General features: G+C 33.9%; 1 protein-coding gene across 2 annotated transcripts in view; it reads left to right on the top strand.

Annotated features, from left to right (window-relative positions):
* The window catches only part of FAF1 (Fas associated factor 1), a 376,835-nt gene that overhangs the window by 143,165 nt on the left and 206,996 nt on the right, over positions 1 to 26,674 (top strand). For both annotated transcript variants that reach the window (XM_045514318.2, XM_010951821.3), the window contains exon 7: positions 13,747 to 13,852. In XM_045514318.2, coding sequence (XP_045370274.1) covers positions 13,747 to 13,852 — 106 coding nt within the window. The remainder of the gene's footprint in view (positions 1 to 13,746; positions 13,853 to 26,674) is intronic.

Here is a 26,674-nt window from a genome sequence, read left to right on the forward strand (position 1 = left end):
TTTGTTATCTGTCTTCTTCATCATACTGTAAAGCTACAAGAAATCAGGGACTTTTATTTGTTCACTGTTGTATCCTTAGGAGCTAAAAGAGTATCTGAAACATAGTAGAAAATTAGATTAAATAATTACATAAAATAATTAAAATTATTAGAAATATTGTGGAATGAATACTGTGAAGTAATACATTCCTAAGGATGTTTGCCTCCTAACAGAGACCAAAGCTAAGGTGTAAAGTTCTAATGGTGGGATATCAAGCATCATGCAGAATAGAGGTTAGATATTTGGGGAGCCAAAGATTTTACAGGTGTTCCATAAATATAATGAACTAGGCAATTTCTGCTTCTTGGCCAGAGCTTAACCTGTTTGTCCAGTGTTCCTTTTGCTTTTTCTCATCAAAGTATAGAGTAATGGAAGGAGCTCTGGCTTTATAGTCAGGCACACTTTTCATCCTATATCTGTCCACTACCAGATTTGTGGCCTCAGGCAACACTTTTCTTCTATGAGTCTTAGTTTCCCTTGTATTAATTCATGTATCCTCTCCCCAACCAGATCCTAAGCTGTAAAGAACAAAAACATTCTTCTTAAGCACCTCCCTCAGGAAAGTGCCATCTATGTAGAGGCCCTAATAAATGACATTTGTTGTAATGAATATGAAAATTTCATAAATATAGTTGGAGAAGGATTAGTATTTTTGGATTTGGCATTACTAATGATCACCTTGATAGAAAAGGACTGAATGGGTATCTTCATAATAAAAGACAGTCTTTCCAACTTGCTTTGGTCTTATTCTAGTAATTGATAAAAATGTCCAGCTCCGTTTTAGTTATATAGATTGTCTTCATTTTTACAACAGTGTGACCAAAAATAAGGTATGCCTGTGTGTAGTTATCCCTTTTGCAAGTAGTAATAGAGTGTTGCTGTTAAACTTTGACCTTCTTATACAGGGTGGATGGTTCCAGTTAATATTTCAGTGAATTCTAAGAGAGTGTTGTTGAGCTCTATTCATGACAGTCCAGCATATGGTCTTCTTGTGTGGCCTCTCGAGTTGTGAAGCTGCTTTTAACTCTGGCTTTGAATTAGTTTCTACTTGTACAAGCAGGAGTAAATTCAGGGTGCTAACTGAGACTCCTGTGATAATTGAGTAAACCACTGGTATTAAAATATGTCCTTGGAAAACTATTGGTGGGAAAGCAGGCAACAGTAGCCTTGAATTAAGCATGAGTAGGGTATTATATTTTCCAATGGATACTATGGAAGGAAACTGAGGAGTAGTGAGTCAAGATATCTCAGTACTAGCCCCAGCTCTCCCACAGAATCACTGTTTGAGTTTGGGCAGGCCATTTCTCTGCTCTGGGCCTCAGATGCCACCAGAAAATAAAGAGGTTCCATGATTGGAAAATAAAACTGCTTTGGTAGCCAGACAAGCACCCAGTGGAGCATGTGGATTAGACTTGGGTCCTAAGTGGGGTCTTTTATCTCTCACTCCAGATCTAAATCTTAGACCTACATGCTGAGGTGACCTATGAAAAGAGTTAAGACTGGTTTGTCAGAGCCTTAAGGACTGATGCAATAGGCCTGCCTCACCAACCTGGTCACAGCAGGAAACACAGCTTAGAGAGCTCATGGCAAGCCTTGTCTAGGGATATCTACAACAGAGGGTGAAAAGTGGAGGGGAATTTAGTGCATTAGGGCATAGGAGATGAAAGAGGAAGCTGCTGGTCTTGTCCCTGTCTTCTGAGAAACCTAACCAAGTACAGGGTGACCTTGTGAATAATTGTAATAGTCTCTTCTCTGGAAGAAGCAAGTTTAGAATGGGGAACAAATGCTGCAAGTGTTGTCATTAAAACTCTTCCTTTGTGAGAAGAAGCAGCCTGGGCAGAAAATCCGCCTATGAGCAGAGGCAGAAGCTTGAAGAAAAGCAAATGAAACATTCTTCTCCTGATCCTTGAGGTCTTTTCTAAGTTTCTGTGTTGGATATACTCTTCATTATATCCATTAAGCATGGTATAATAAGGTAAAAACTGAAATATTTCTCTTCTATCTCTGCTTCTTATAAATTGTCCAGCAGCTGTGGTAATAGGTGTCCATCTGTGCTCCTAGCCTTAGTCCCCGCTAAGAGGTGACACCTTCTGGGTGGTATGTGTACTGATACTCATACAGAGTTTACTTTGTTTGTTTGTTTGTTTTCTTTTACCCATCTCTCCCACCCTGTACTGAGACCATTCTAGGTACCTGTCCACCTCCATTACCCCAACTAAGAAAGATAACTGAGAAGTATTATGGAACTATTGTGGGATTCACTTATTACAAGGACATTCTAAAGATGCTTTCAGATAGCTCTCATCCTACTTCTGTTTTCCCAACACGTCACAATCTCTGCACAAATGTTAATCCTTAAAATGTTTTTTATTTTTGTCTATATCCTGCTATTTCTGTTTTTGGTATTCTCCCTTAATGCAAGAAGAGTCACATCCATGAGAGCTCTGACTTAGAACGAGAAGAAAACGCTAGGCTATCATCTTTAGAAGGAGTTAAAGCAGTCATCTAATCTAGTTCCCATTTCATGACTAGGGAACTGAGGTACAGAAAGGTAAATAGTCTTTTAGGCCTTAGCTTCTTCATTCAGACTGATTAGCATGATAATTTTTGCCTCTCAGGGCTTCAAAGAGGGGCAGCATGATGAAATAAGATAGCACCTCTGAGCATCAGACCTGGCATTGCAGTTGCTGAGCAGTTTCTCTTTCCCACATCACAGTTAGTTAATGAATGAGCCAAGACTTTGCTCTCATAGAGCTCTTAACTCCAGACCACTAATCAAAGTTCCTTTGAGCATTGCTCAAAAGGTCAGAGTCAATATGTTCCTCAACATAAAGTCTTATTTCAGTCTAGTTCATGTGTAAAGTAAACTAGGAACAGTGCCTGCTGGCCCATAGTAGATTTTCAGTAAATCCTTTAAATGAATGGATGAAGTGATGCATCTCCTTTAGAAAGAGATGAACAACTTCCAGTGGGGGACTCCTTTGGCTGTGTATTTTTATTCTCAAGCTAGGGAAAAAAAAATGAGTTTTAACCTCTGAATAATTTGCTGAAATGTCATTGGAAATGGTTGTTCTATGAGTGTGTCTTCATCATGCTAGCTTTTTATTGATCAATATTTGTGAGGTTTTAGCACTGTTGTAGAAAGAGAGACCTTAAATTGCCTATATGTGACAGTTTTCTGAAAACTTTATATATGCAAGTAAATGTTCTAAATGGATTGATAAATTTTTTCTTCCACTGTGTTTTTCAAAACAATTTTTTTTGTTGTTTCACAAAGGATGTTCATTTGTGAAAATGTTTTTCCAGTGTCGTAAGCAGTGCAGTGTTTGATAACAATTTGATATATCATTCTTAAAGTAACTAATCATTTCTCAAGAATAAATTACTCAATGTTTTAAGCACATTATTGTGATTACTATTCAACTTAAATTTAATTCTTGGGAGCATTATTATTAGAATTGTAAAAGTGAAATTAGGAAGTATTGGATTAGTAAATGTTTCTTAATAAGAGGCTACTGAAAAGTGGGTCATTTTAAGAAGAGGACATTCCCCTTAAGTTATGTATTCTGGGTGAAACAAGAAACTTGTCCCTAATTAAAACACTGATGGAGATCACAATACATCTAATTGGATTGATGTACCAAACCCATTTATATAGCTTACTGCCTATTGATAGGTCAGTGACTACTGAGATTAGCTTGTTAACATCACACTTTGATACAGAACTGCAGGTATTCTCCGTGGTTGATTTAATGGACAGTCAAAAACTTGGTCACTAATTTATGAAACAAAGATCAGTGTATCTGTAAATGTATTTTTTGTATCTTCATGGTTTGTCTAGATGGATAGAATTATGTTTTGACAGTTTTGCTGTGAACATCTTGATAGATCACAATGTATCACTATCACCACTAATTACCACATTTTTATTAATCTTACATACTTTGGTTAATACATTTTGCTGAATCCAATATATCACTGTATTGATAAACAGTAATTATAGACTTAAGGACACCTGAACTTTGAAATCTTCCTGAAAAATGTTAAGAATTATGTGAAACCAAATGTTTGTTTATCTCGACATATTTAATTGCCAGCAAAGAAAGCAATTAAAAGTAACTGCAGAGTAAGAGGCCAACCTTTGTTAAACGTAGCTTTAAGATTGTTACAGAACTTGTGGTGATGATAACATGGTGTCTTGGAGGATGTTAACAACTGTAGCAGAGTGTTAATTAACAATGATGTAATCTGCAGCTCAGAATTATTAGTATCATATGTTAGTTTAGCTGGACATGAGCAAAACCTAATTTTGGTTATGATGAGGGCTCAAGTTGTATTTATAGTGGAAAGATTAACATTTTATTTTTATGCTTTTCCTGAGACAATTTAAAAATCCTGAATGAAATACAATCAAATGTAAACATCAAGTCCCTAGCTCATTTACATATGTGCCAGATTTTCAAACTGATTGCTATTTGAACCTAATCTGTCATTGCTGGCTGCATTAGCTACAACAAACATTACATTTACATATTGATTTCTTACTTTGTTTTAGTGTAAATAATCCATAATTATAGTAAATTTGATCTTTTGTTGACAAGAGCTCATATGACTCTGTAAGTTTAGAATGGAAATTTAAATTGCCATGTGTCGTGCTTTTTAATTTAAAATCTTGATATGTCTGAAAGGATAAAAAGATCGTTGTAGATCATAAAATATTCCCAAAGAGACAAAAGAGAGAAAATTTTGTAAGGCTTTTTGGAAAGATATAAATTATAAAGTACTGATGAAAAATTCAGTGGCATATTCTGAGATTGTCATTTATACTTTTATAAGAAAAAGTCACAATAATTTGAAAAAAATTGCTTTCTTTTCTTCATTATCAGGTCATATTTTTAAAATAAAATCATGGGAAATGAACCTTCTAAACCTATTATTTTACGCTGATATCTTTGTTTAAAATAATCCAGAGCAAGAAAAGAAATAGCATATGCACACAGCAGGAACGAAACAGGAAATTTTTGATATCTCTATTGGTGTTAATGTTTTACTAATCTTAATTTTATATACAACATTGATTTGAGAAATTTAATTTCACTGACAACAATCCATATATGTCAGTGGACATATAGTATTATTAAGTAGCAATGACAACAAAAACATGGTTTCCATTTACATTGATTAAAAGTGTGTTGTATTTTTGAGGTGAAAAATACGAGGCCCATTTAGTTGCAGAAATGGTAGTTATCCAATTGTTAAAGTACTTTTTATGGTTTATAATTTTTAAGGAGATATAATTTACATAAATTAAATGAACAATTCTTAAGTGTCCCCCAGTTATATGAGTTTTGACAGGTGCTCACTGTTTTCTACCAAGGAACTTTAATTTGGATGTATATATACAGGTATTTAACAGACAGAGAGCCATTTAGAAGCCTGTGCTAAATTAATGGCAGCTATTTCACTGAGTGCTGTGAATACTGAACCCCTAAAAGCCCTTGTGTTAGTCAACTCAGCCTGCTGTAACCATAGATTGCATGGCTTAAACAACAGACATTTATTTCTCACTGTTCTTGAGGCTAGAATGTCCAAGATCAAGATGTTGACAGATTTGGTTCCTGGTAAGCACTCTCTTCCAGGCTTGTGAATGGCTGCCTTCTCACTGTGTCTTCACTTGACAGAGAGAGTGCTAGAGCTCTGTTGTCTCTTATTTTTCTTGTAATAACACTAATCCCATCATGGGAGCCCCATCCTCATTGGTACAAATGTGATCATCTTCAAAGGCCCTATCTCCAAATCACGTTGGAGGTTAGGCTTTCAGCACGTGAATTTGAGGGGGTACACAAACATTCAGTCCATGACAGCCCTGGAGCCCAAGTCTGAGTGTGTGGTTTTTCCTAGTTTAGTTGCTTGATCCTGGTAGGTTTATACTCTATAACAGTGAGTGCTTTCCCTAGAACTGTTACTGTTTTGGTAGGAAGATACTGTTTAACCTGGCCAAATCTTCTGCTCATTGAATACTTAAGAGGGGATTCTATATTCAAAGACTTGCTGAAGAAGAAATCCTTAAATTATTATTCAAATCCTTGATGCAAAACACCCTGCTTTCTACTGTGCTACCTTAGGGGCCTGCTGCTGTTTGTCAGGAGGAAGCCATTCTTCTTCTTAATCAGGAATTAATGACAGATATGTAGCTATATGGTGATTAAGTCATTGTTTCACTCTCATAATTCAACCTTAAGTTAACCTTAAAAAACACCGCATCATACATATTAAAATAGCCATGTGCTTTCTACGTAAGTGGATCACTAAAGTGCTCTCTCAATGTGAAACAGTCAAGACAATAAAGACTTTTATATATGTTTTCTTAATGTTACTTTTGTCAGTACTTGACATATGGAGGCTGGTAATTTATGGCTTTTTATGTTCACAGGTATAAAAATGTCTGTAGCTTCAAATTTATTTATTGGGGCCTATATTAAGATTTGCTGTACACCATTTTCTCCTTACTGCCAGTACATCTTTCCCACCCCCCGAAAAAAAATCAAACTGGAGGGGAATATAAAATGTGTTAAACCAAGTCAGTGAATTAAAATGAAACTTACTCATTAGAAAGCAGATATTTTTTAAAAGATGGCTTCTCTGTTCCTGGTAAATGTTCATAGTTAAATTGGAATGGGATTTCCCCAGGCAGAGATGGATATTCTGCTAATGAAAGAGCACTGGAAGGCCAAGACTTGTTAAAAAAGAAAGTATAGAAGGATTGTTCTACTAAAACTATTACCAGAACTGAGTTGGTGGCTTAGATAGTAATACTTAGTTGTAATACTGAAAATTTTACTGTGGATATCTTCCTTCCTTCCTTCCTTCCTTCCTTCCTTCCTTCCTTCCTTCCTTCCTTCCTTCCTTCCTTCCTTCCTTCCTTCCTTCCTTCCTTCCTTCCTTCCTTCCTTCCTTCCTCTCTCTCTCTCTTACATTCTACTTCCTTCCCTCTTCCCCTTCCCCCAACTTTAAAATTAAGAAACAAGGGGAATTGTGAGATGGTATATGTGAAAATGTCTAGCACTTTACTACTAATTGCTTAAAATGTTAACATTTATTGTGTTGTAATTTTTGCGAGTAGTCACTAGTTCAAAGCTGGAGAACGATGTGTATGATTCTCAGTACATTTTAAACATTAATTTCAGTTTGTATTTGAGGGTAGAGCAATGGTAAGTTTTAATGACTGTTGTCTGTAAAAACAAAGCCATCTCCTTGTTGTTAAATGTAAATATTCAAGCTGAAAGAAAAATCATAATAGGAAATAAAAAATTAAAAACCAATGAGGAGAAAATAGATGTTCTATTAAAACCATTTCTTGCATTGACTTAAAATTCAGCTGCTTTTTAAAAATTTCTGAATTTGCTACACCTTTCCTTCTCCCTCTAATTTAAGAGAAAATATGCCAGTAATAGGGGAAAACCCTTGTTTCATGTTATTTCTCACCTACCTGTTCTGGTTGGCACTTACTCTCAGAGCTACTCTAAAGGTCAGAGTTGAAAGCATGAATGCCTTTGCAGTTTGAAGGTAAAAGAGACTGCATTAAGGTAGGTTAACTGTGGCTAACTATCCTAACCAACCTTTAGAAAACTGCTCCTAGATGCAGCAACTAAGGACTCAGTGTATTCTGCTAAGGAGCAGCTAGAATCAATTTGTGGAAATAGTATTTTAGCAATAACGTTTTTGCAAATTATGTAAATCCCCACAGTAAATTCCTTACCCCCCCCAAAGAAAAAAAAACAACCTCTCACAAAACAAAGGGACAAAACTTCCTCAGTTCACATACCAGGTTCTCTGGAAAGCCTCATTGCTCTAATTTAGGTATTCTTCTTCTGTATTTCCATAGCACCTTAACAAAAGTGGTATCATAGCTCTTAGCAGGTAGTACCATATGTGAATTGTAGGTTTGCTTGTCTGCCCATTCCTCAGTAAAGCCAGTGAAGGCCAAAATATGATCATACTAAATTCCCTTCCCCAATATCTGGAAGATAAATCATTAGAGTTAGACCTTATGAGTCACTGCTGCTTATTTTGTGTGTGACCTTAAGCAAGTAACTTAACATTAGTTTCCTCATCTGTAAAAAGAAAATAATAATACTAAATTTTATAAAGTTGACACACTGCTCTTAATGCCTAATATGTAGTGGCACTCTTTAAAGGCAAGCCATTATTACTAATGGCTGAGTGAATGAATCAGGATAGAGCAGAAATGCAAATCTGGCCCTATGACTCCCTAGCAGTTTAAAGCCATAAATATATTTTCTTGCCAGTTTACCCTCCCCCAGGGCTATTAGAGAATTGTAGAAGTAGACTCAATTGGTGTTCTTCTGATGTAGTCTGGCAGTCAATGCTGGTACTGGCAAACTTTTCTACAAAGTATTGTACAAGTCTGCCAGGCAAGATCAAGAAACATAGGAACTGCATAAAGGCAGGCTCTAAAAGTATTAAACATATGTGTAGATTCATATGTAAAGATAAAGGAAGATTTATATATTAAGACTTATGGAATTCTGAGCTCCTTAGCATAGCATTTGAAGCCCCCATAATGTAGGTCCTTAATGTTTTTCAAGTTTTCTCTTTCAGAAACCCTTCTTCACATCCCCTTGTACTTCCTCCTCATTACTTTCTGCACCCTTCTCTCTGTTTTCCAATCTCCATCTCTGCTGAAACTAGTCTATGTCTGAAATCATCCTCCATTATCTACTTGTCAAATTACTATCCATTCTTTTTCATAGTACTTCAAAGTACTGTTTCCCTTCTCCACAATCCTCACATCTGTTTTAACTCTCTGAATAGTCTGAATGATTATGTCTTTTATACATGTGTTATTATAATAATCGAATAATTAAAGAAAGAATGAATGAGTTGTGAACTCCTATTAGGCAGGGATCTTATTCATCTTTGTATACCCAAAGCAGCCCAGCTATTTGGGAGATAGGATGCTGAGGTGTAAAGAACATGGAATCAAATACAGTTTAGAAACTGGGTTCCATCTTTTTACAGCTGCATAACCTTGGGAAATTACTTAACCTTTCTGAACTAGAATTTTATGAATAAAGTGGCACTTCACAGGTAGGCTCAAAAAATGAGAATTAGTTGTTCTTTATATGTAGTTCCAAATATGCAGAACTATTCCATAAATGTTTATTGGCTTCCATTGAATTACCTTTTAGTATGCTCGTTGCCAAGGGAAATACAAATTAATAATAAGATATTTACCCTCAAAAGGCTTGTACTCTTGAATTCAGGACTTCCACACATGAAACAAAGCAATTATAAAACAAACTGTAATTAAGGTATAACGTATATGATACAGGAATTCAGAGAAGAGGCAGTCTATAATAATAGTAATGGTAGACCATGAAGTAGTCTGAAAGCTGTGCAGTATCTGGGAGGAGATGGATGAGAAGAATGATGAAAACAACAGGAATAGAGGTTGAAGTGAGTATGGTGTAATGTTTTTGACATAAGGGGAAGTCAGCCAAGCTCTAGAGCAAAAGCAAATTTAGAGAATAATTGTGAAATAGGTCTACCTATGCAAGGCCTTGAAATCACAAGTAGGCTTACTATTACTTGCCACTTCCGACCCCAAATTCATTTAACTTACATATGTTAAACATTGACCCAGCCTACTCTTTCACCCTCACTACGCTCCTCTCACATACCCTTCATTGTGGTCCCACTAAGCTTTGCACAATTTCCTGAACATGATCATTTTTCTGGCCTTACTACACTTAAAAGTGGGGTATCATTTGGCAAAATTGTGTGTGCCCTCCTAGTTGACTCCGAATTGAAGCAGTTACTTCTTGCGGCTACCTTATAGTAGACTTTCTTGGTTTTTCTCTTATCTCACTGACCACTTATCAATCTCCTTTTTTTCCCACTTTTTAAAAATTGAAGTGGAATCTTAAAAAAAAAAAAAAAGACACAAATCAATCTCCTTTTCATTGACCATTCCTCTGCTTGATTTCAAATTCTTCTATTGTCCCAGAGCTCCATCTTGGCCTTTGTCTTTTCCTCTAACCTGTTTTCCTAGGTGATTTCTTTTGGCTACAAAATCTAAGTACTAGTCCTCCCTTCATGTGGGATACATTTCAAGACCCCCAATGGATGCCTGAAACCACAGATAGTACCAAACCCTAAATATACCGTTTTTCCCTATACAGGCACACCTTGGAGATATTATGGATTCAGTTCTGTATCAGTGTAATAAATAAATATCACAATAAAGCAAGTCACATGAATTTTTTTGGTATCCTAGTGCATGTAAAACTTATGTTTACAGTATTCTGTAGTTTATTAAGTGTTCAATAGCATTATATCTAAAAAAGTATACATACCTTAATTAGAAATAATTCTGTTGGAAAAATGATGCCAATAGTCTTGCTCAATTCAGAGTTGCCACAAACTTTCAATTTGTAAAAAATGCACTATCTGTGAAGTGAAATAAAGAGAAGTGCAACATAACGAGATGTGCCTGTACATATATGCCTAGGATAAAGTTTAACTTATAATTAGGCACAGTAAGAGATTAACAACAATAATTAATAATAGAATAATTTTAACAGTGTACTATAGTAAATGTTATGTGAATGTGGTCTCTCTCAAAATATCTTATTGTATAAATTTGATGCCTTTTCCATCTTAATTAAGTACTTACCATGCACTGTGGCCCTAAGTTTTGCAGTTTGAGGTGAGACAGCAAAACTAGGACAGATTTCTTTTTCCTTCTTCACAATTTCATGGAGAGAAGATTCATTCTTACTGTAGATCTTAGCATCTCCAGCATACAGTTGTTTGTTTGTTTGTTTTTTAACTTTCACTTTTTCGCTTAAAGGAAGCACTTTACGGCTCCTTTTTTGCATATCCAAATTGCCAGCATCACTACTCTTGTGCTTTGGGGCCATTATTAAGTGAAACAAGGCTTGGTTGAATGCAGACTCTGCGATACACAATTGTAGATCTGATAACCAAGATGGCTGTGAAGTAACTACCAGGAAGGATATTCGAGACATAGGGATAATTCACGATCCAGGTGGGATGGAGCAGGAGGGCGTGAGATTTCATCACTCTACTCAGAACAGCCTGCAATTTAAAACTTATGAATGGTTTTTTATGGAATTTTCCATTTAGTATTTTTGGACCTAGGTTAATGGCTGGTAACTGAAACTGCAGAAAAGGAAACCGAGAATAAGGGTGGTGCGCTACTGTATATCCTGTCAACTCTGCTGCTCTGAGCTCTCTTACTTGACCTTCAACTCTTACACACAATTGTACATGATTTCTCTTTTTGGATGTCTAATCAGCACCTCAAACTTGATATACACAAAATTTGACTTTCAGTTTTTCCACCCAACGTGTTCCTGCTTCAGTTTCCACCTTTCCATTTTCTTAGGCCAGAAATCTTGGGGTTACATTTTTCTCTTACATTCTATCAGTAAGTTGTCTGGCTTCTACCTCTAAAATACATCTAAACCGGACAACTCTTCACCTCTGCCTCTACCACCCCAGTTAGCTTAAGCCACCATCACTTCTTGCTGGACTAGCCCTGCCTTCACTCTTTCCCCACTGCATCCAGAGCAGACAGAATAATATTGTATAAATGTAAGTGTAAGTCAAATCTTAACCACCTCCCAGTGTAAAACCCTCCAGTGGCTATCCTTTGCAATTACTATAAATACCAAATTCTTTGCCATGGTCTACAAGGATGTACATGATCAGATTCCTACTATCTCTTACTTATATCAGCCTCAATTTAAATGTCACTTCCTCAGAGATGCCTTCCCTAACTATTATACTGAAAATAATTCCCTTCAGCCCACCCCCTGCTACCTTTTATAATCCTATTTTCTTTATAGCACTTAGCATTCTGTAAAGTCTCTTATTTATTTATTTGAGTATTGTTTGTTTACTAGAATGTAAGTTTCATGAAAGCAGGGACCATGCTTTTTTCTTGTTCATAACTGTATCCCTAGCAGCTAGAACAATGTCATAAACATAGGTATGTGCTCGGTAAATATATGTTAACTGATTGAATGAACATGCTATGTTTTTCCACTTATTATTTGCTTGTCTAAAAAGTGCCACCCATCTCTCTTCCCCAAACAAAACAAAATTTTTATCCCCTCCAATTCATAAACTCTAAAGTCCTGCTTATCCTTCATATTTCAATTTATATTTCTCTTCTCCTTTGAGGCTTGTCCCTAACCCTTCCCCCCATCTCACTGAGGCAAAGTTAAGCACTTCCTTCTCAATTTTCATTGTACTTTTTTTCAATTTCTCAGTTGTACCACTTATAAATTGTACTGTAGCTGTTTATCTGTACCCTTATTAGATTGTGAAACTTTCCATGGACAGAAAGTATATGTTATTTGGGTTGGTTTCCTTAGCACCTCTAATAATGCAAGGCATTCAGTTAATGTTGATAATTGAATCAAAATCTTAATTCCCAAGATAGTTTTCCAAAGGCAACGCTGCTGTGTAAAATACAGAATGAATAAGACACTTGCCTTCTGAAAATTCACAGTTTATTCATTATTGCATATGTATTAATCAATACATATTCATTTGCAGTGTGCTAGGCATTATTCTTAAGTGGGAAGAATACAAAGACAAAGTTCCCTTCCTAAAGTAACTATTTTAGTGGGGTATCATTTCCTTTGATTTTGACTAGTAATATTTTATGCTATACATTGGTGTTTCCTAAGTATTTTTAGTCTGTTATTAACCTGTGAATCTATGGAAACACTAGAGCAGACAGATTAGCTGCAGAATTCTAATCTTATGTTGCAAATATGTTTATCATATAGTAACATATTGTCAAAGGGGGAGTGATGAAGACCAGACCCATATATTTTTTGATTCCATGAGCATGGCATAATTACACTTGAGACAGGCAATACAGATTGTTCATGTATAATGGTGACAGATTTTTATTTTCAGTACTGATAGTGCTTTTTTAATATTGTCATAAACAAATAGTACCATGGCTTATGTTTCTTAGTTTATGAGGCTAGGTTCATCTACTCTTCACAGTTCTGACACACTTCTAACATTTTGGAACTTTGGCACATTGTTTAATGTTGCTCTAAATTCTCCAGTTTCTGGATTCTGAATATTTCTGAGTCCTAAGTGAAAGCACAGTTATTTCGAAGGAATTCTGATACAGCAATTAAAAAGTTTTGTAGATTTCAGAACCTGAATTTTGACTGAAACCATATTTCTATTCTTATATGACGTTGATGAGTATAAATAGTAGTTACAAATTTCTGTTCTTCCAAAACAGCTATTTCACTTGGAGTTTAACTAGAGTCTTTTGAGTATACATTTTAGTAGCATATTTGAAATTTAATATAATTGACAAGTTTGGTTCTCTTGGAGAAAATACATATGCAGACAATAGCACATGACTTGTAGAAAATTCTTATGTATGCAAAGTATTTATAATTGAAGTTTAAAAACACTTTGGTAGAGAAGGAGTTAACAGGTTAGCTCCCCTGGTTGTTCTCAGCACGCTCTCTTGCCTTTAGGAGCTGACAAGATGATAACATTGGGCCCGGACATGCCTGTGTGGAGGTTATGGTACTCCTGGGGTTTTTGCAGCTAACTGTAAAGCAAGCTAGAACTTGTTCATCTCAGAGTTCCTTGTTTTTCTTTCAACCCTTTCAGTGCCCTGCAGGAGTCATTAAATCAAAACTTCATGCTGATCATCACCCACCGAGAACTCCAGCGGGAGTACAACCTGAACTTCTCAGGAAGCAGTACCATTCAAGAGGTGAGTTATGTCTCACAGCTAAGGAATAAAGGTAGCTCATTATAGCTAATGTTGACCCTGTTAAAGCGGGCTTATCTGTTCTGGTTGGAAACTCTCTTTATGTTTCATTATTGGGTTCTTAATTTTAATTAACTGGAGCATCAGTGATTACTGTAGACATATTAAATGACTTGACCTAGAAAGATACATGTTGTAAGTGAAAGCTCTTGATAATTCTTAAAATAGTCAACTTTAAAACCCTGCTTAGATATAACTCATTGTTATGAAATGTATTTCACAGTTTTGTAGTAATTATTGAGAATATTAATTTGGAAATTATTGATAGCATGCATTTTCAAACATGCTTACATTTTATTTGAAAAGTTACTCTCAAATATATTATTTATAATGTGTGTTCTGCCTGTTTCCGAAAGGAATTTGAGGAGGCTTTTCTTAAGCAGCTCAGTGCTAGCCTTGGGCAGTATTCGTGAGATGCTGTTGGGGGACCCAGTCCTTTAGTTCAGAATATCTGAGAAGAGTCTATTTATAGTGTCGCTATTTTCTTCAACGTGGCCAACCAGGTCCACTGTTTCCAAAAAGAACCTCCCCTAAGAGAGAAAAGGTACCTTCATGTCTGTGGTCCCACCTACCTAAGAGCTAATTTATCTCCATGGGGGGGATGTGTAAGGCTATGGCAAGACTTATGTTTAGAAACAGTGAAATTATGATTATGTCGCATTACCCCTTATAAAATATGAAGATAACAATCATTTACTTACTCATGTTTTTATAAAGAAAATTAATCATGCTTAATCTGGGACTATTTCATTTTTTTCTTAGACTACATTTAAAATAATTCCTAATGTCTTATTGAAAAAATAAGTTGTTTTACCCTAGTCATTTTTCAGAAGTAATATGAATTGTTTCAGTAGTGGGTAGATTGTTAATGTTTCCTTTTTTCATGTTTTATCAATAAATTTTATTTTCTCAATTTGGCATAAATAACTCATTACTTGAAGTTTATTTTCTTTGTGTATCATTTGAATAGTTTGTTGACTAGTAACTAAAATCTTAAAAATTTTTTAGAGCCCAATCATTTAAGTTATTTAAGTTATTTGATTTTTTATTCAGGATTTTAAATATATTAATTGTTTCATTTTTAATCTCTATAATGGGTGTTCTGTTCTTTAAATTTAAAATTTTAATGCCTTAAAGAATCGTTGTTTTTACATTAAAAATAATGTTTAGCTATTACATTAAAAATAATGACTCTGTTGCAGAGTTATTCTGGTAACCTCATGATTGTGAAATTTAAATTATATATTGAATATAATTAAATAAGAAATTTAGTTTCAAAATAACCCTAAGAAAAGCAAAAATAGTAAGAGGTAAATTTCATTCCATTGTTGATTTACCTTTTTAACTTGAAGACTAGCATAATGTATGAAGGATAAATACACACTGCTTTATTTTACCTGCTGGTTGACATTTTTATAGCCAAAATGTTACCTACTTTTGGTTTATTATTTTTGTTTTAGCATTTTATTTCCAGTTTCTATATTTTGTATGTGTTTCAACTTTCACCCACAAGAGGGCAGAGAGGACTATTAAACTGATAGTCTAAGAATGCCATTCAGTGTTTTCAAATTAGCTTCTCTTATATTAACAAAAAGGAGCATAATGGCCAAGTTATTGTTTGATTTACAGATAATTGGCATATTGCAGGAAGGAGACTTAATTTCACCCTTTTAAATTAAACAGGGAGATTTAAAAAGACATAAAATATTCATTAATGTTCGGTGATTATAAAGTAGTGGCATATATTTATTTTGCCTTTATTACTGTTTCGATGGGAAAATACTGCAAATATTTCCGAAATCGAGTTGGCCATACTGACAAGTTGAAATGTTTAAGCAGCGTTAATGCAATCTGCTCACACCTGATATCCTATGCAGAATGATTCAAAATGACTACATCAATTATTAAAAGAAATATTTAAAATGCAGTAAATGTGCCACAGTGCGCCACAGTTGGCTGAAACTGTTCTCTGTGGCCTGCTATTTAGATTATCAAATATATTTTAAGCTTCAAGGACTTGAAAACAGTAAATCTTTTTTATACCATTTTCTATGTGAAAAATGTCCTGAAAATATTTTTGCAAAGACAGATGTTCTTGTGTATTTCTTGACAAGAGTTTGATTTATTCTTCTTTTATCCTTTTAAAAAAGTTGATTTATAATAATATTTTGAAATGCTAGTGCCAGGAAAAAAATAAATGCAGTTGTTTCTAGTATCAGTTGCTTTTCTGTTAGCAGACAGGTACACATAAGCTGTTTTATTCTGTACAATTTAGAAAAAGAGTGTGGATTATACTCTCCAGGCCTGGGGTCACACTCTATAGCCCTAGTCCTAAGATGTTTCTCCTTCAGCTTGTGGAATACCTGGAAGGGGATTCAGGGGGACAAGATGCTCTTATGCTACAACCATGCAAGCCACAGTGACACTTAAGTACATGCATTTTTTTGGTTGTCGCATGATTAAAAATCAGTTTGCAACACAATAAAAATATAATCTTGAAATGATTTTGCAGTGTTATTTTATAAATGCTAGAATTTTTTACTATTAGTTTGGAAGCTTAATGATGCCATGTATCCTAACTTGTAAATTAATTTTTGTCACCAGTTTCAGAAATCTCTTTTCAGTGTTGTTCCAAGAACAGGTCCAAGAATGAATTCTGACCAACGTATGAGGGAAAGGAAGAAATTTTTTTTAGAAAGCTGATTTTATTTTCTAGAGTAGTAGTAAACTATTTTGTCATAGTTGGAAAGAATACCATTTTTTTTGTATTTTTAGTTTTTGAAATTCTTGCATTTTTAAAAGAAAGCTTTTGTATTATCTTTCCAACAGAGGGAAAGTTCTATTAAACAAAATGTTGGAAAAGGCACTGTAATTTCAACTTTTAATTAAACAAAATACATTTTTTAAAATACTGACTTAGAAAATGGAACTTAGTTGCAGTTTGAATTTTAAATACCTCTTCAGTGACCATATGTTCATGCAAGTTAGTGGTGATAAACCGATAGTTGTACCAGTGTTTGTTCATTCTGGCTCTGTGGTCTCTTGCCTCACAATGCATGACTTATGTCCTTTGGGTGCTCTAGATTTTAATTTAAGCTAGTTAGATATTGAGGTTATTTTTTTTTAAGCTCTTTACAAATCCTTCCACTTACGTTATCCTCCTACTTGAGGAAAAGGCAATGATAGTATAAAAAGGTCAAAATGGTGAGTTGCAAGCAGTCATAAGAGTAAAAATCCTTTCCCTTTTCCATTATGACAAAATAGTTTGTAAAAATCATGAAATAATGTAGCAATAACTGTGTGACAATGTGTCTTTCTACCTTTTTGGGTCCTAAATTTGTTGACACACTTTGAAATAGTGAATTTACTTGAAAATTTAAATAAGCTTACCTTATTTTAATGAATTTTCTACACTGAGAATTTAGATTTTTAAACAGTTAATTGTACAGAGTTTAGTAATTCTAACACTATTAAAGATCTGTGGTTACAAATGCACTTGGGATTGGTTAAATTAAGGGGGAAAAAAGATTGATTTGCCTACTGCAAATCCTAAACCCAGGTATGGAAAAGGATATAAAGTCTCTGAAATCAAGCCAACTTTTCTTAGAAATAATTCTTTGTTGTCCATTTTTTTTATTCCAAAAGCTCCTATTAGACAAAATATCCACTTTTCTTTGTAGATATCATACAAGCTTAAGGAATACACACATGACTCAGAATAACAATAATAAACCTAAATATTTTTGGTGCAGAATTGTGGAGTATTTTATTCTGTTATAGCAAGAAGCATGATGAATAGCTATTGGAATTATTTAATTCCTTTTCTGAGTTTCACTTTACCCTAGAATCCTCACTGTTCTTATTAATGTTGATTTAGTTCTTAATGGGAATTAAAAGGAGAAAATGACAAACTATAAAGATATATCCTGCATGAAATGGTAAAACATTTACCACTAATACTAGTGATTGCTAAGTGGGAAGCCAGTAGTTTGAATTAGCAACAAGAAGTGAACTAAATAAATCATACCAGTCCTTAAAAATAATCTTGGCTAAATAACTGTGAAATGATGAAACTGTTTCTGATTCTGCAAATTTGAAACTCCTGTCAGGATTTTTGGTGTCTTTTTTTCTCTTGTTACTCTCTCAGCTTGCTTGACTAGTGTGTATTTTGAACTATTCTCCTTTAATGCTGGAGGTTGTTAACAATAATTGAATATGTAGTTTTTTAACAGATTATACTAATGAGCAATTTTCTAGTAGTGAGTTAACTGTAATTTCTTAACTAACGTGCCCTTTCTGTAATGTTTTAAGTATAATTGTTTTTGTTTGTTTGTTTGTTGGTTGGTTGGTTTGTTTGTTTTCCAGTATTGAGAGGGTGGGGCTGCTGGCACAGAACTGAAGAGTTAGGGTAGCTGAGAATGTGCATATGCAATAGAGTGAATTAAATTGTGTGCTTATTTAATTAAAAGTTTAAGTGGTTTATTTTTACTGCAAGATAAATGGCATCTATAAGCTCAATTAGAATGAACTTATTTTAATTAGCATGTATCATAGTTTTATTTTTTTAAATTTGAAATCACAAATGACATCTTAACAAGAATGAGATATAATTTCTTAAGCAACTGGGCAGTGAATTCAAGCCTTTATTCAGCTTTCAGGAAAGGAGATTATGAATTTGTCTTAAATATGCATGTATATTATAAGTTTCAAGTTGCATTTTTTAACGAAGATCTGTTGAAGTTATACCACATCAGATAAACAAATCAGTAATGATCATTTTATAAATATTGAGATTTTCTATTATTCTTAATAAATTATCCCCTTAAGAGATAAATGGATATTTACAGTGCAGCCATTTGGAACTGATAAGTCTTTCTCTCCCTCTGAAAGTATTTTAGAATCATCTCTATTGGAAATTTTTTTACCCTATGTTAGTATTTCTTCACCTACATTTCAAGAAGATAGAAACAATGAAATTTTGTTAAGAATCAAAGACAATGCTTTAGAGCTTTGTTACTTAAGATGTGTATTCTAACATCCTGGCCGACTGTATTTCATAAACTGTGATTTGTGTGTTGGTAGTTTTTAATTGCCTGGGTTGAGAGATATTATGTTCAGTTATCAGAAACTAATAAACATAAGACATTTTTATATGCAAGAAAAGGCAGAGAGTAAATAATTGCACTGGTGACCAATACTGTAATAATCCTGTTTTACAATATGCACTTGACAGGTTGTAATAGTGCTAATTGAAGAGACTAATTCACACTTGCTTCATTCTATTCAAAGGCAAAATCAGCAGCTTGTTTTGCTTTTGACCAGATGGTCCTCATGAACACCTACTGTGCACTTTAAGTGCTTTACTAGAATTACAAAGGCTGGGGGCTGCGTTAGACTCCAAATGATTTGAGAAGAGAGAGAGAGAGAGGGAGAGAGGGGGAAAAAACCCCTCTGTGCTCAATGGATTTGGTGCAAGTAAATTAATTCTAGTGGACCCATTACACACTGAGCCCCCTTTTCAAAGCTCTGAGCCTCCTCGCTTGCTCTGTAGCAATGAGAAAGAGAAAGAGAAAGGCAGATTACTGCAAACAGAAATAAAAAAAGGGGGTATGAAAGGGAGAAAAGAGGCCTTGAAGCCTTTCATATCATTTGAGTTTTTCAAGTGCGTTATTTTTGGGGAGGGTGGATATATGAAAAGCCAATTGGAGTTTTTTTTGTTTTAAAGTGCGCTATTTAAGCACCATGAATATAGGCGCAAGAGCAACAGTTGACTGAGTTTACTGTGGTGAAGCTTTGTGTTCGAGGATGAATCAAATTCATTATATTCAACTCTTTGTCTTTTAACATGAATGTAGGGTTAGTTTCACAAGACTGTGTCTGTTTAGGATAATTATAATTTAATATTTTCCTTTCATAAAGTTATCACTGTAGATGTCTAAAATTTTAATCAAAGCAGATTTTGTACATTGACTTTGAAGCACCCTGACAGTTTAAAATTCAAAGGAAAGCTTTTTTAGTTTTCAAAAGAAAAGAAAGGCTCATTCTAATGGCATTGAAGCAGAGATTATTATAACTAATTAGAAGTCACACATCTGTTAGCTTTTGGTTTGTGACTTACTTATGTGTTTTTTGAGTAAAATATATACTTTAAAAATATATTGCTGCTATTGAGGGAACCCAAAGGGATAAAGTTCTCTTTAAAGAGAATCAGCAATTTTTCCAAATTTCAACATGGTCCCATAAAAATATGTAATGTGTTAAAGTCCATTAAATGTGAATTGGAATTGTGTAATTAATAACCTTAAGTTCAAATGCACTTCTAAACAAAATGTTCTTGCACAGTTCTTGTTAGCATAATTCTGATTTTTAACCAAAGTTATAAGATAACAAGAAAGTATAAGCAAACCCAGTTTGTGCAAATGTATAGTTATTTCTTATCCTTAAAGTTGTGTACAACTGTAATTTGGAATACTAACACTGTAAAGTGATTAATTCTTATTCTAAAAATTCTAATTCTTATTCTAAGCTATGTGGGTTACTATACGGAGGATCATATCTAGGAATACACATCAGTTATTTTGTATGCTTTTATGCTTTCAGCTTTAATCCTCTTGCGATGTATGTTTGTTGCATGGTTTACTTTGTTTGATGGCATGTATTACTGACACTGTAATTTTAGTTTATTTTATTATTTAAAAAAATTTTTATTGAGTTATAGTCAGTTTACAATGTTGTATCAATTTCCAGTGTAGAGCACAATTTTTCAGTTATACGTGAACATACATATATTCATTGTCGCATTCTTTTTCACTGTGAACTACCACAAGATCTTGTATATATTTCCTTGTGCTATACAGTATAATCTTGTTTGTCTATTCTACATATGCCTGTCAGTTTCTACAAATTTCGATTCCCAGTCTGTCCCTTCCCACCCCCCTCCCTCCTGGCAACCACAAGTTTGTATTCTATGTCTGTGAGTCTGTTTCTGTTTTGTATTTATGTTCATTTGTCTTTTTCTTTCTTTCTTTCTTTCTTCCTTTCTTTCTTTCTTTCTTTCTTTCTTTCTTTCTTTCTTTCTTTCTTTCTTTCTTTCTTTCTTCCTTCCTTCCTTTCTTTCTTTCTTTCTTTCTTTCTTTCTTTCTTTCTTTCTTTCTTTCTTTCTTTCTTTCTTTCTTTGTTAATTTTAATTATAGCCATTAGCAAAAAATACATTAGCAAAATGGTACATAACTTAATGATAATTATGAACACTTTACAAAAAAGATTACTTCTGAGTTTGACCATCTCTTTAAATGAATATCTAGAATTTATATATTTTGACTTAATGCACTAATATGCTTTATATGTCAATATGTTTTAATTACAGTCTTAGAAAGTAAAATATAGAAATACAAAAACAATTATAAAAATATTTAAAACTGTATTTCTCAAAACTTTTAATGAAGAGAATAAATGCCTTCTTGATATTTAAATTAAATTTGATTAATTTCCTGTTCAGCGTGATCATTACTTTGGGACTTGTTTGTTGAAATATAAATTGTAATATGGGGAGGAATATAAAGTGAGTCCCCAAACCTTCAACTAACAAAATATCTGATGAAATGTATAAACAATAAGGTGTTAATGAATTGGGGAGAAAATCCTTGGGGAGAAAAGGATTTGAAGACAAAATCTGAATGAATAGGAAAAACTTACTGAAAAAATTTTTTTGCAGTGGACTATTTAAAGTAAAAGTGAGACTACTAGATCCTCTCTTTTGTAGGTACCATATAAAGCTATTTATAAAGCCAGAACCTCAGTTAGCAGAAATGGATTGATCATGACCATGCAGTCATTTACTTGGGTGGGGCTGGTTCTTTGGTTTCATACACACAGTAGTTAGAAACTATTCATGAAGAAGAGTTTATTTCAGTATTAAAATATTAACCCCTAGATTCCTGAATGTCAGAGACAAGGTTCTCTTCTATAGGGTAAAGTTTGGAAAAGGCTGCAGTTTCTTTATAGATCTCCTTAAGTACCACATTACTTAAGCTGAGAAATATTTTAACATTTAACTCTCTTCTAGCCCTAAAATAAGAATTGTAACATCTCCATTTTTCTCCCCACCTCACCCTTCCCTGGAAAACACAAAAACAAAAAAAGAAGTAAATCAAAGGATGGGTAAATGACTATAAAGTACTCATATAATAAGCTAGACTAAGACTAGGTATATTAAAATAAGGCTTGCATATAGAAAATTACTTACATGTTTATCTTATATACCAAAGATTATTTGGCTATAACCTCTTAAAGCATCTGTGTCTTGTAATTTTTCTTTTGTCTAATATGTCTTGTGTATGACCTAATACTATTTAGTCAAGGAGTTATTCTTTTTCATAGCATCTTTATTTTGGCAGATATACTTAAAATTTTTTATTGCTTAATTTAGGGCTGTATTACCTTATTATTGCCCTCAATGTATTCCTATTATTATTTTCCTGAACATTTTTTTTTCTAAAGGAAAAAGACTTACTCATAAGCAAACACTTTCTGTAAATGACAAAATGTATTCCTTGCTTTGTGGTCATTGCGTGACCAGACAGTAGAGTACTGGATTGTTTTAAGGTTTTTACAGCTGCAAGGCAAAAGCATCTGCTCATTGCAAAGCCGGCATTGTTTAATTTTGACACTGACTTTTCCATGTGTCTTGTACCAAGGCGACTGGATTAGATGCCACTAAGATGAAATTTGTTTTAAGTTGCACCCAAAGTGCAGCTGTCCCCATATACAGCCTTGTAGCTTAACCAACACAGACAGACATAGGATCAATCAGAATCATTGTACGGGGTCACCTCACTAGGCTAGAGAGGCTCAGAGAAAGAATGTTAATGATATTATTTATCATAAATAACTGCAAAATTAGTTTCCAGGATGATTTAGTGTATGTAGATGTACTCCCTACTCGGCCCCCCTCCCCATGCTTTTTAGGGCAATAGAACCATTATTAAATATTTAGCTTTTAAACTGGAATATAATGTTCAAATATTGAGGTGCCTTGTGTATGCATTAGGCACTGTTCATCCGCAGTTGACTGCAAGAAAAATGATCAGTTTATTGGTCACTAAAGTAGTAATTGACTGAAAATAAAACTCAATCTAAAATGGCTTTGCTAAAATCTTGAAAAGTGGTCATTTTTATAGAATGATAATTTTTCTTTAATGTTTCAAGTGAATGAAAAATGAAAGAGCACCTCACTTCCCAGTTTCCTGGGATTGTGTGAATTTCTACCCAGCTGGTCCAAATTGATTGATACAGGGCCAAATATTTGTCTGCCTACATTTCAAAGTCTATAATTTGCTAATGAATTGTGGTAATAATCTTTCATCATACATGAAAGATTTAGCCAAACAATTTGCTAAGTATGTATTTTGATCATAAAATTTTTGGACTTACACCAAGCTTTACATCTATTTTACAGCTAATGCATGGGGGTGGAGGGAGAACAAGGGGAGAAATAATACTGATCATGGGCACTTGATGGAAAAGGATGAAGGAAACAAGAGGGAAGAAGGTACTCTGGGAAAGAATAATGCTGGGAAAGTCCCATGAGTGACGATGGAAAACAAATTAGATTTACATGTACAAAACAGACTTTTTAAAATGCCAGCAGAGTTTTAGTTTATAGTGTCTAGAGGTATGGTATCCATGTGGATGAACACAAGGAAGAAATCTTTTCCTTTTTAGTTACAGCTGTCCCACACATTGATTATAGAATAATTTCCTAGAAATTTATGAGAGAAAAGTAAAATGCCCACAAATTAGAAATAATTGACGGCATGAGAATAAAAGTGATGTTTGTTGGGGTTGATTTAGAGGCTTTGGGAAAAAAACAGTGAAGAAATAAATGTGATTTGACCAGTTTCAGAAGGTGAGAGAGGAACCTCCTAGGTAAGCTTATAACTAGGAATGACTTGAAATGGCTGGAGACATCTAAGAGATTGTTTCCTGTCTCCACAGAAAAGGCTATGCAAAGGAAAATAAGGCTTACATAATAAAGGGATATTTAGGATTAAATAAGTTCCATTTGGGAAAGTACAAACTTTATTTATGTACTTTGGAAAGACAGAATAAATTATACTCCACAGAAGTCCAAGATTAAATTATGGAGTGAGAGGACAAGAAAATGTTCTGAATAAGACTCTCTTGTATATATAATTTCTCTTTATTTGTTAGAAATTGATGCACCATGACTTCCTATTTGACTGAAATAGTCTGAATTGCTTTCAAGTTGTCCATGAGGAGAATATTTAATAGCACTAAAATTTTGCATTGCCTTATGAGCAGGGAGTTTAAAAAAAAAAAAGTAGATAGCTTTAAAAAGAGAGAGAGAAACCATATTATAAGAGAGTGAACCTTCCACTTCGTATATTTGAAAGATAAGCAGCTCTAAAATTTTTACGTACCGGCTGGACCTCTTGAATATGTCACATTTCTAGAGCATTAATCTGTGTCCATTTATGTAATTCTCTTTTTGTTCTCTGATAGAGATAAACCTGTTCTAAGTGTTAGTACAGTAAGTGTCTATCCAAGGTGGCATCACTGGAAACTCTTAAAGTATTTAGAAAAGATAAAGTCTTATATGTCAAGCTACTGCTTTATATCAGATGAGTTGAAATCTTGTTTTGCACACCGACTTTCTCAACCACTTTTCCTCTGTGTTGCTGACTTTTTTCTATTTTATCAATTTAATACCTGTCATGATTTTTTGTGAGCATATCGTTGTCATGTAATAGTTACTGCAGTAAGTATAGAACAGATCCTGTAATCATTATGAAGGAAAAAATTTCATCAAAATGATATTTAAATGAAATCAATTATAAGTGAGATAATTAGTGAGATTCCTGATTCTCTTGTTAATACTTTTATAAAAATTCCATTTCAGAAACAAATTATTAGGGTTATAGATTATATATGTTAAATTCAAAATATGAAGGTTGCCATTTGTTTCTAGTCCTTGTATTCTGTTATCAAAAGCACTTTACATTTGTATGCCTGCCTTTGCCTGATGAAAATGTGAAATATTTTCCCCCAAGAAGTATATTTGTAATATCTAATAATAATAGGATATCAGTTAAACATCAGTTCATTTCTGTTGAATTAGGAGATGTTTCCCCTTATGCTTCACATTGTAAACAAGAAAATCTTAATAAGGTGTTTTTAAAGGCTGCCATTTTCATGCAGGTAAAAATTTTTTGTTGATAATAACAGATATACTCATGGATCACTTTGCTTGGAATTAGAAGTCTCAGAAATATAGTAAAATGTCTTAAGAGTCCTGATCTGTTGATAACTATAATTCAAATATTATAACCAAGTTTTGTATATAATGAATGGAACATTATGTGAAGCATGACTCTAAAGTAAATGTGATTGGTATATTGATGTGCATACATGTCATACATTTAAATGAATGTTGACTCCATCAAATTAGTCGTTTTTATTGTTGACATGCATATCCTCTGTTGCTCGAAAGTTATTCTAAATTTCCAGGAATTGGCTATAGAGACTATGATGCTTTGTTTTTTTGGTTTGTGATTTTGGAGTGGCTTTATTTATGGCCTGTCTTTCTCCTATGAAGAGGGAAAATTAGTTTGTTGAAACTGCCAAAAATAATTTGAAGCCACATGTTGTGAGCTAGGTGGTCATTCAATCTGGCTGTTCAAATTTTTGGTTATTCAGGTTAGGTGTCTCTTGCCTTAACTCCTCCTCTCCCTGTGGAACATATATCTGTCATAGCATTTACCACATTCATTTGCAATTATCTGTTTACTTATTTATTTCTCCAGTTAGACTAAGAGCACCTTAAGAACAGGATAAGTACTGAATCATCTCTTTATTTCTAGGCCTACCACTGAATTTGTCAGAGAGTAGATGTGCTTCATGAATGAATTTAAAAAGAAGAATCTATAAATCAGCGAAATCATTTGTAACTAAAGGCATTTGCAAAAGTGATTGTCTTTTTCAAGACAAGTATGTCTGAGTATTTCAAGCGTTTCAAGCGTTAATGTTGACATGAATGTGCAGTTTCTCAAGGGGGTTATTATGAGAGGATCTCTCTGATTTGACTTTATAAATTCTCACTTATTTGTTAAAAAATGAAGCTGAGAATAGGTAGTTTGCACAAAAATATAAAATAAAACTCCTACTTTAAAATAGATTAATGTCATCCTTAATTTGGTTTCCTTTTAAATGAGATTGTAGCTATTAAAAATTTTTTTTCTGAATCTAGGGATGCAGTGTTACAGATTTTAATCAAACTTGCAGTACTTCTCAATTGGTAATTAATTAGCTTATGGCAGTGGAAAGACCATTGCATAATGGTACAGGGAATCTGAATTCTAATCCCTTTGCCACTAACAAGATATATGATCATCTAGCCCTGAGTGGCCTGATATTTCTTTTTCATTTGTTTAGCTTTTTCATAATGTAGCACTGCAGAAACTCAGTGCCAGCGAAAATATAGTATCTTAGACCCTTAAAATATGCATGAAATCCCTGTGTCCCATTGAACCTGTTATGCACTTCTTTTGCGGCACTTGTATCCTCTTATTTCCTTTGTGTTGTTTTCCTTTTCATGGTAGGCTCCTTGAGGGTAGAATTCGTTCCTTTAATCTTCGTATTTACAGCACTAAGCATAGTTCCTACCACCCTTTAAATAATTGTTGAATGAGCAAATATTTAAATGAATCAGCTTTCAGTGGATGAAAAGAAATTTAGAAATCTAGA

This window comes from Camelus bactrianus, chromosome 13 (assembly GCF_048773025.1).
Source record: "Camelus bactrianus isolate YW-2024 breed Bactrian camel chromosome 13, ASM4877302v1, whole genome shotgun sequence".
In the NCBI taxonomy this organism is placed as follows: Eukaryota; Metazoa; Chordata; class Mammalia; order Artiodactyla; family Camelidae; genus Camelus; species Camelus bactrianus.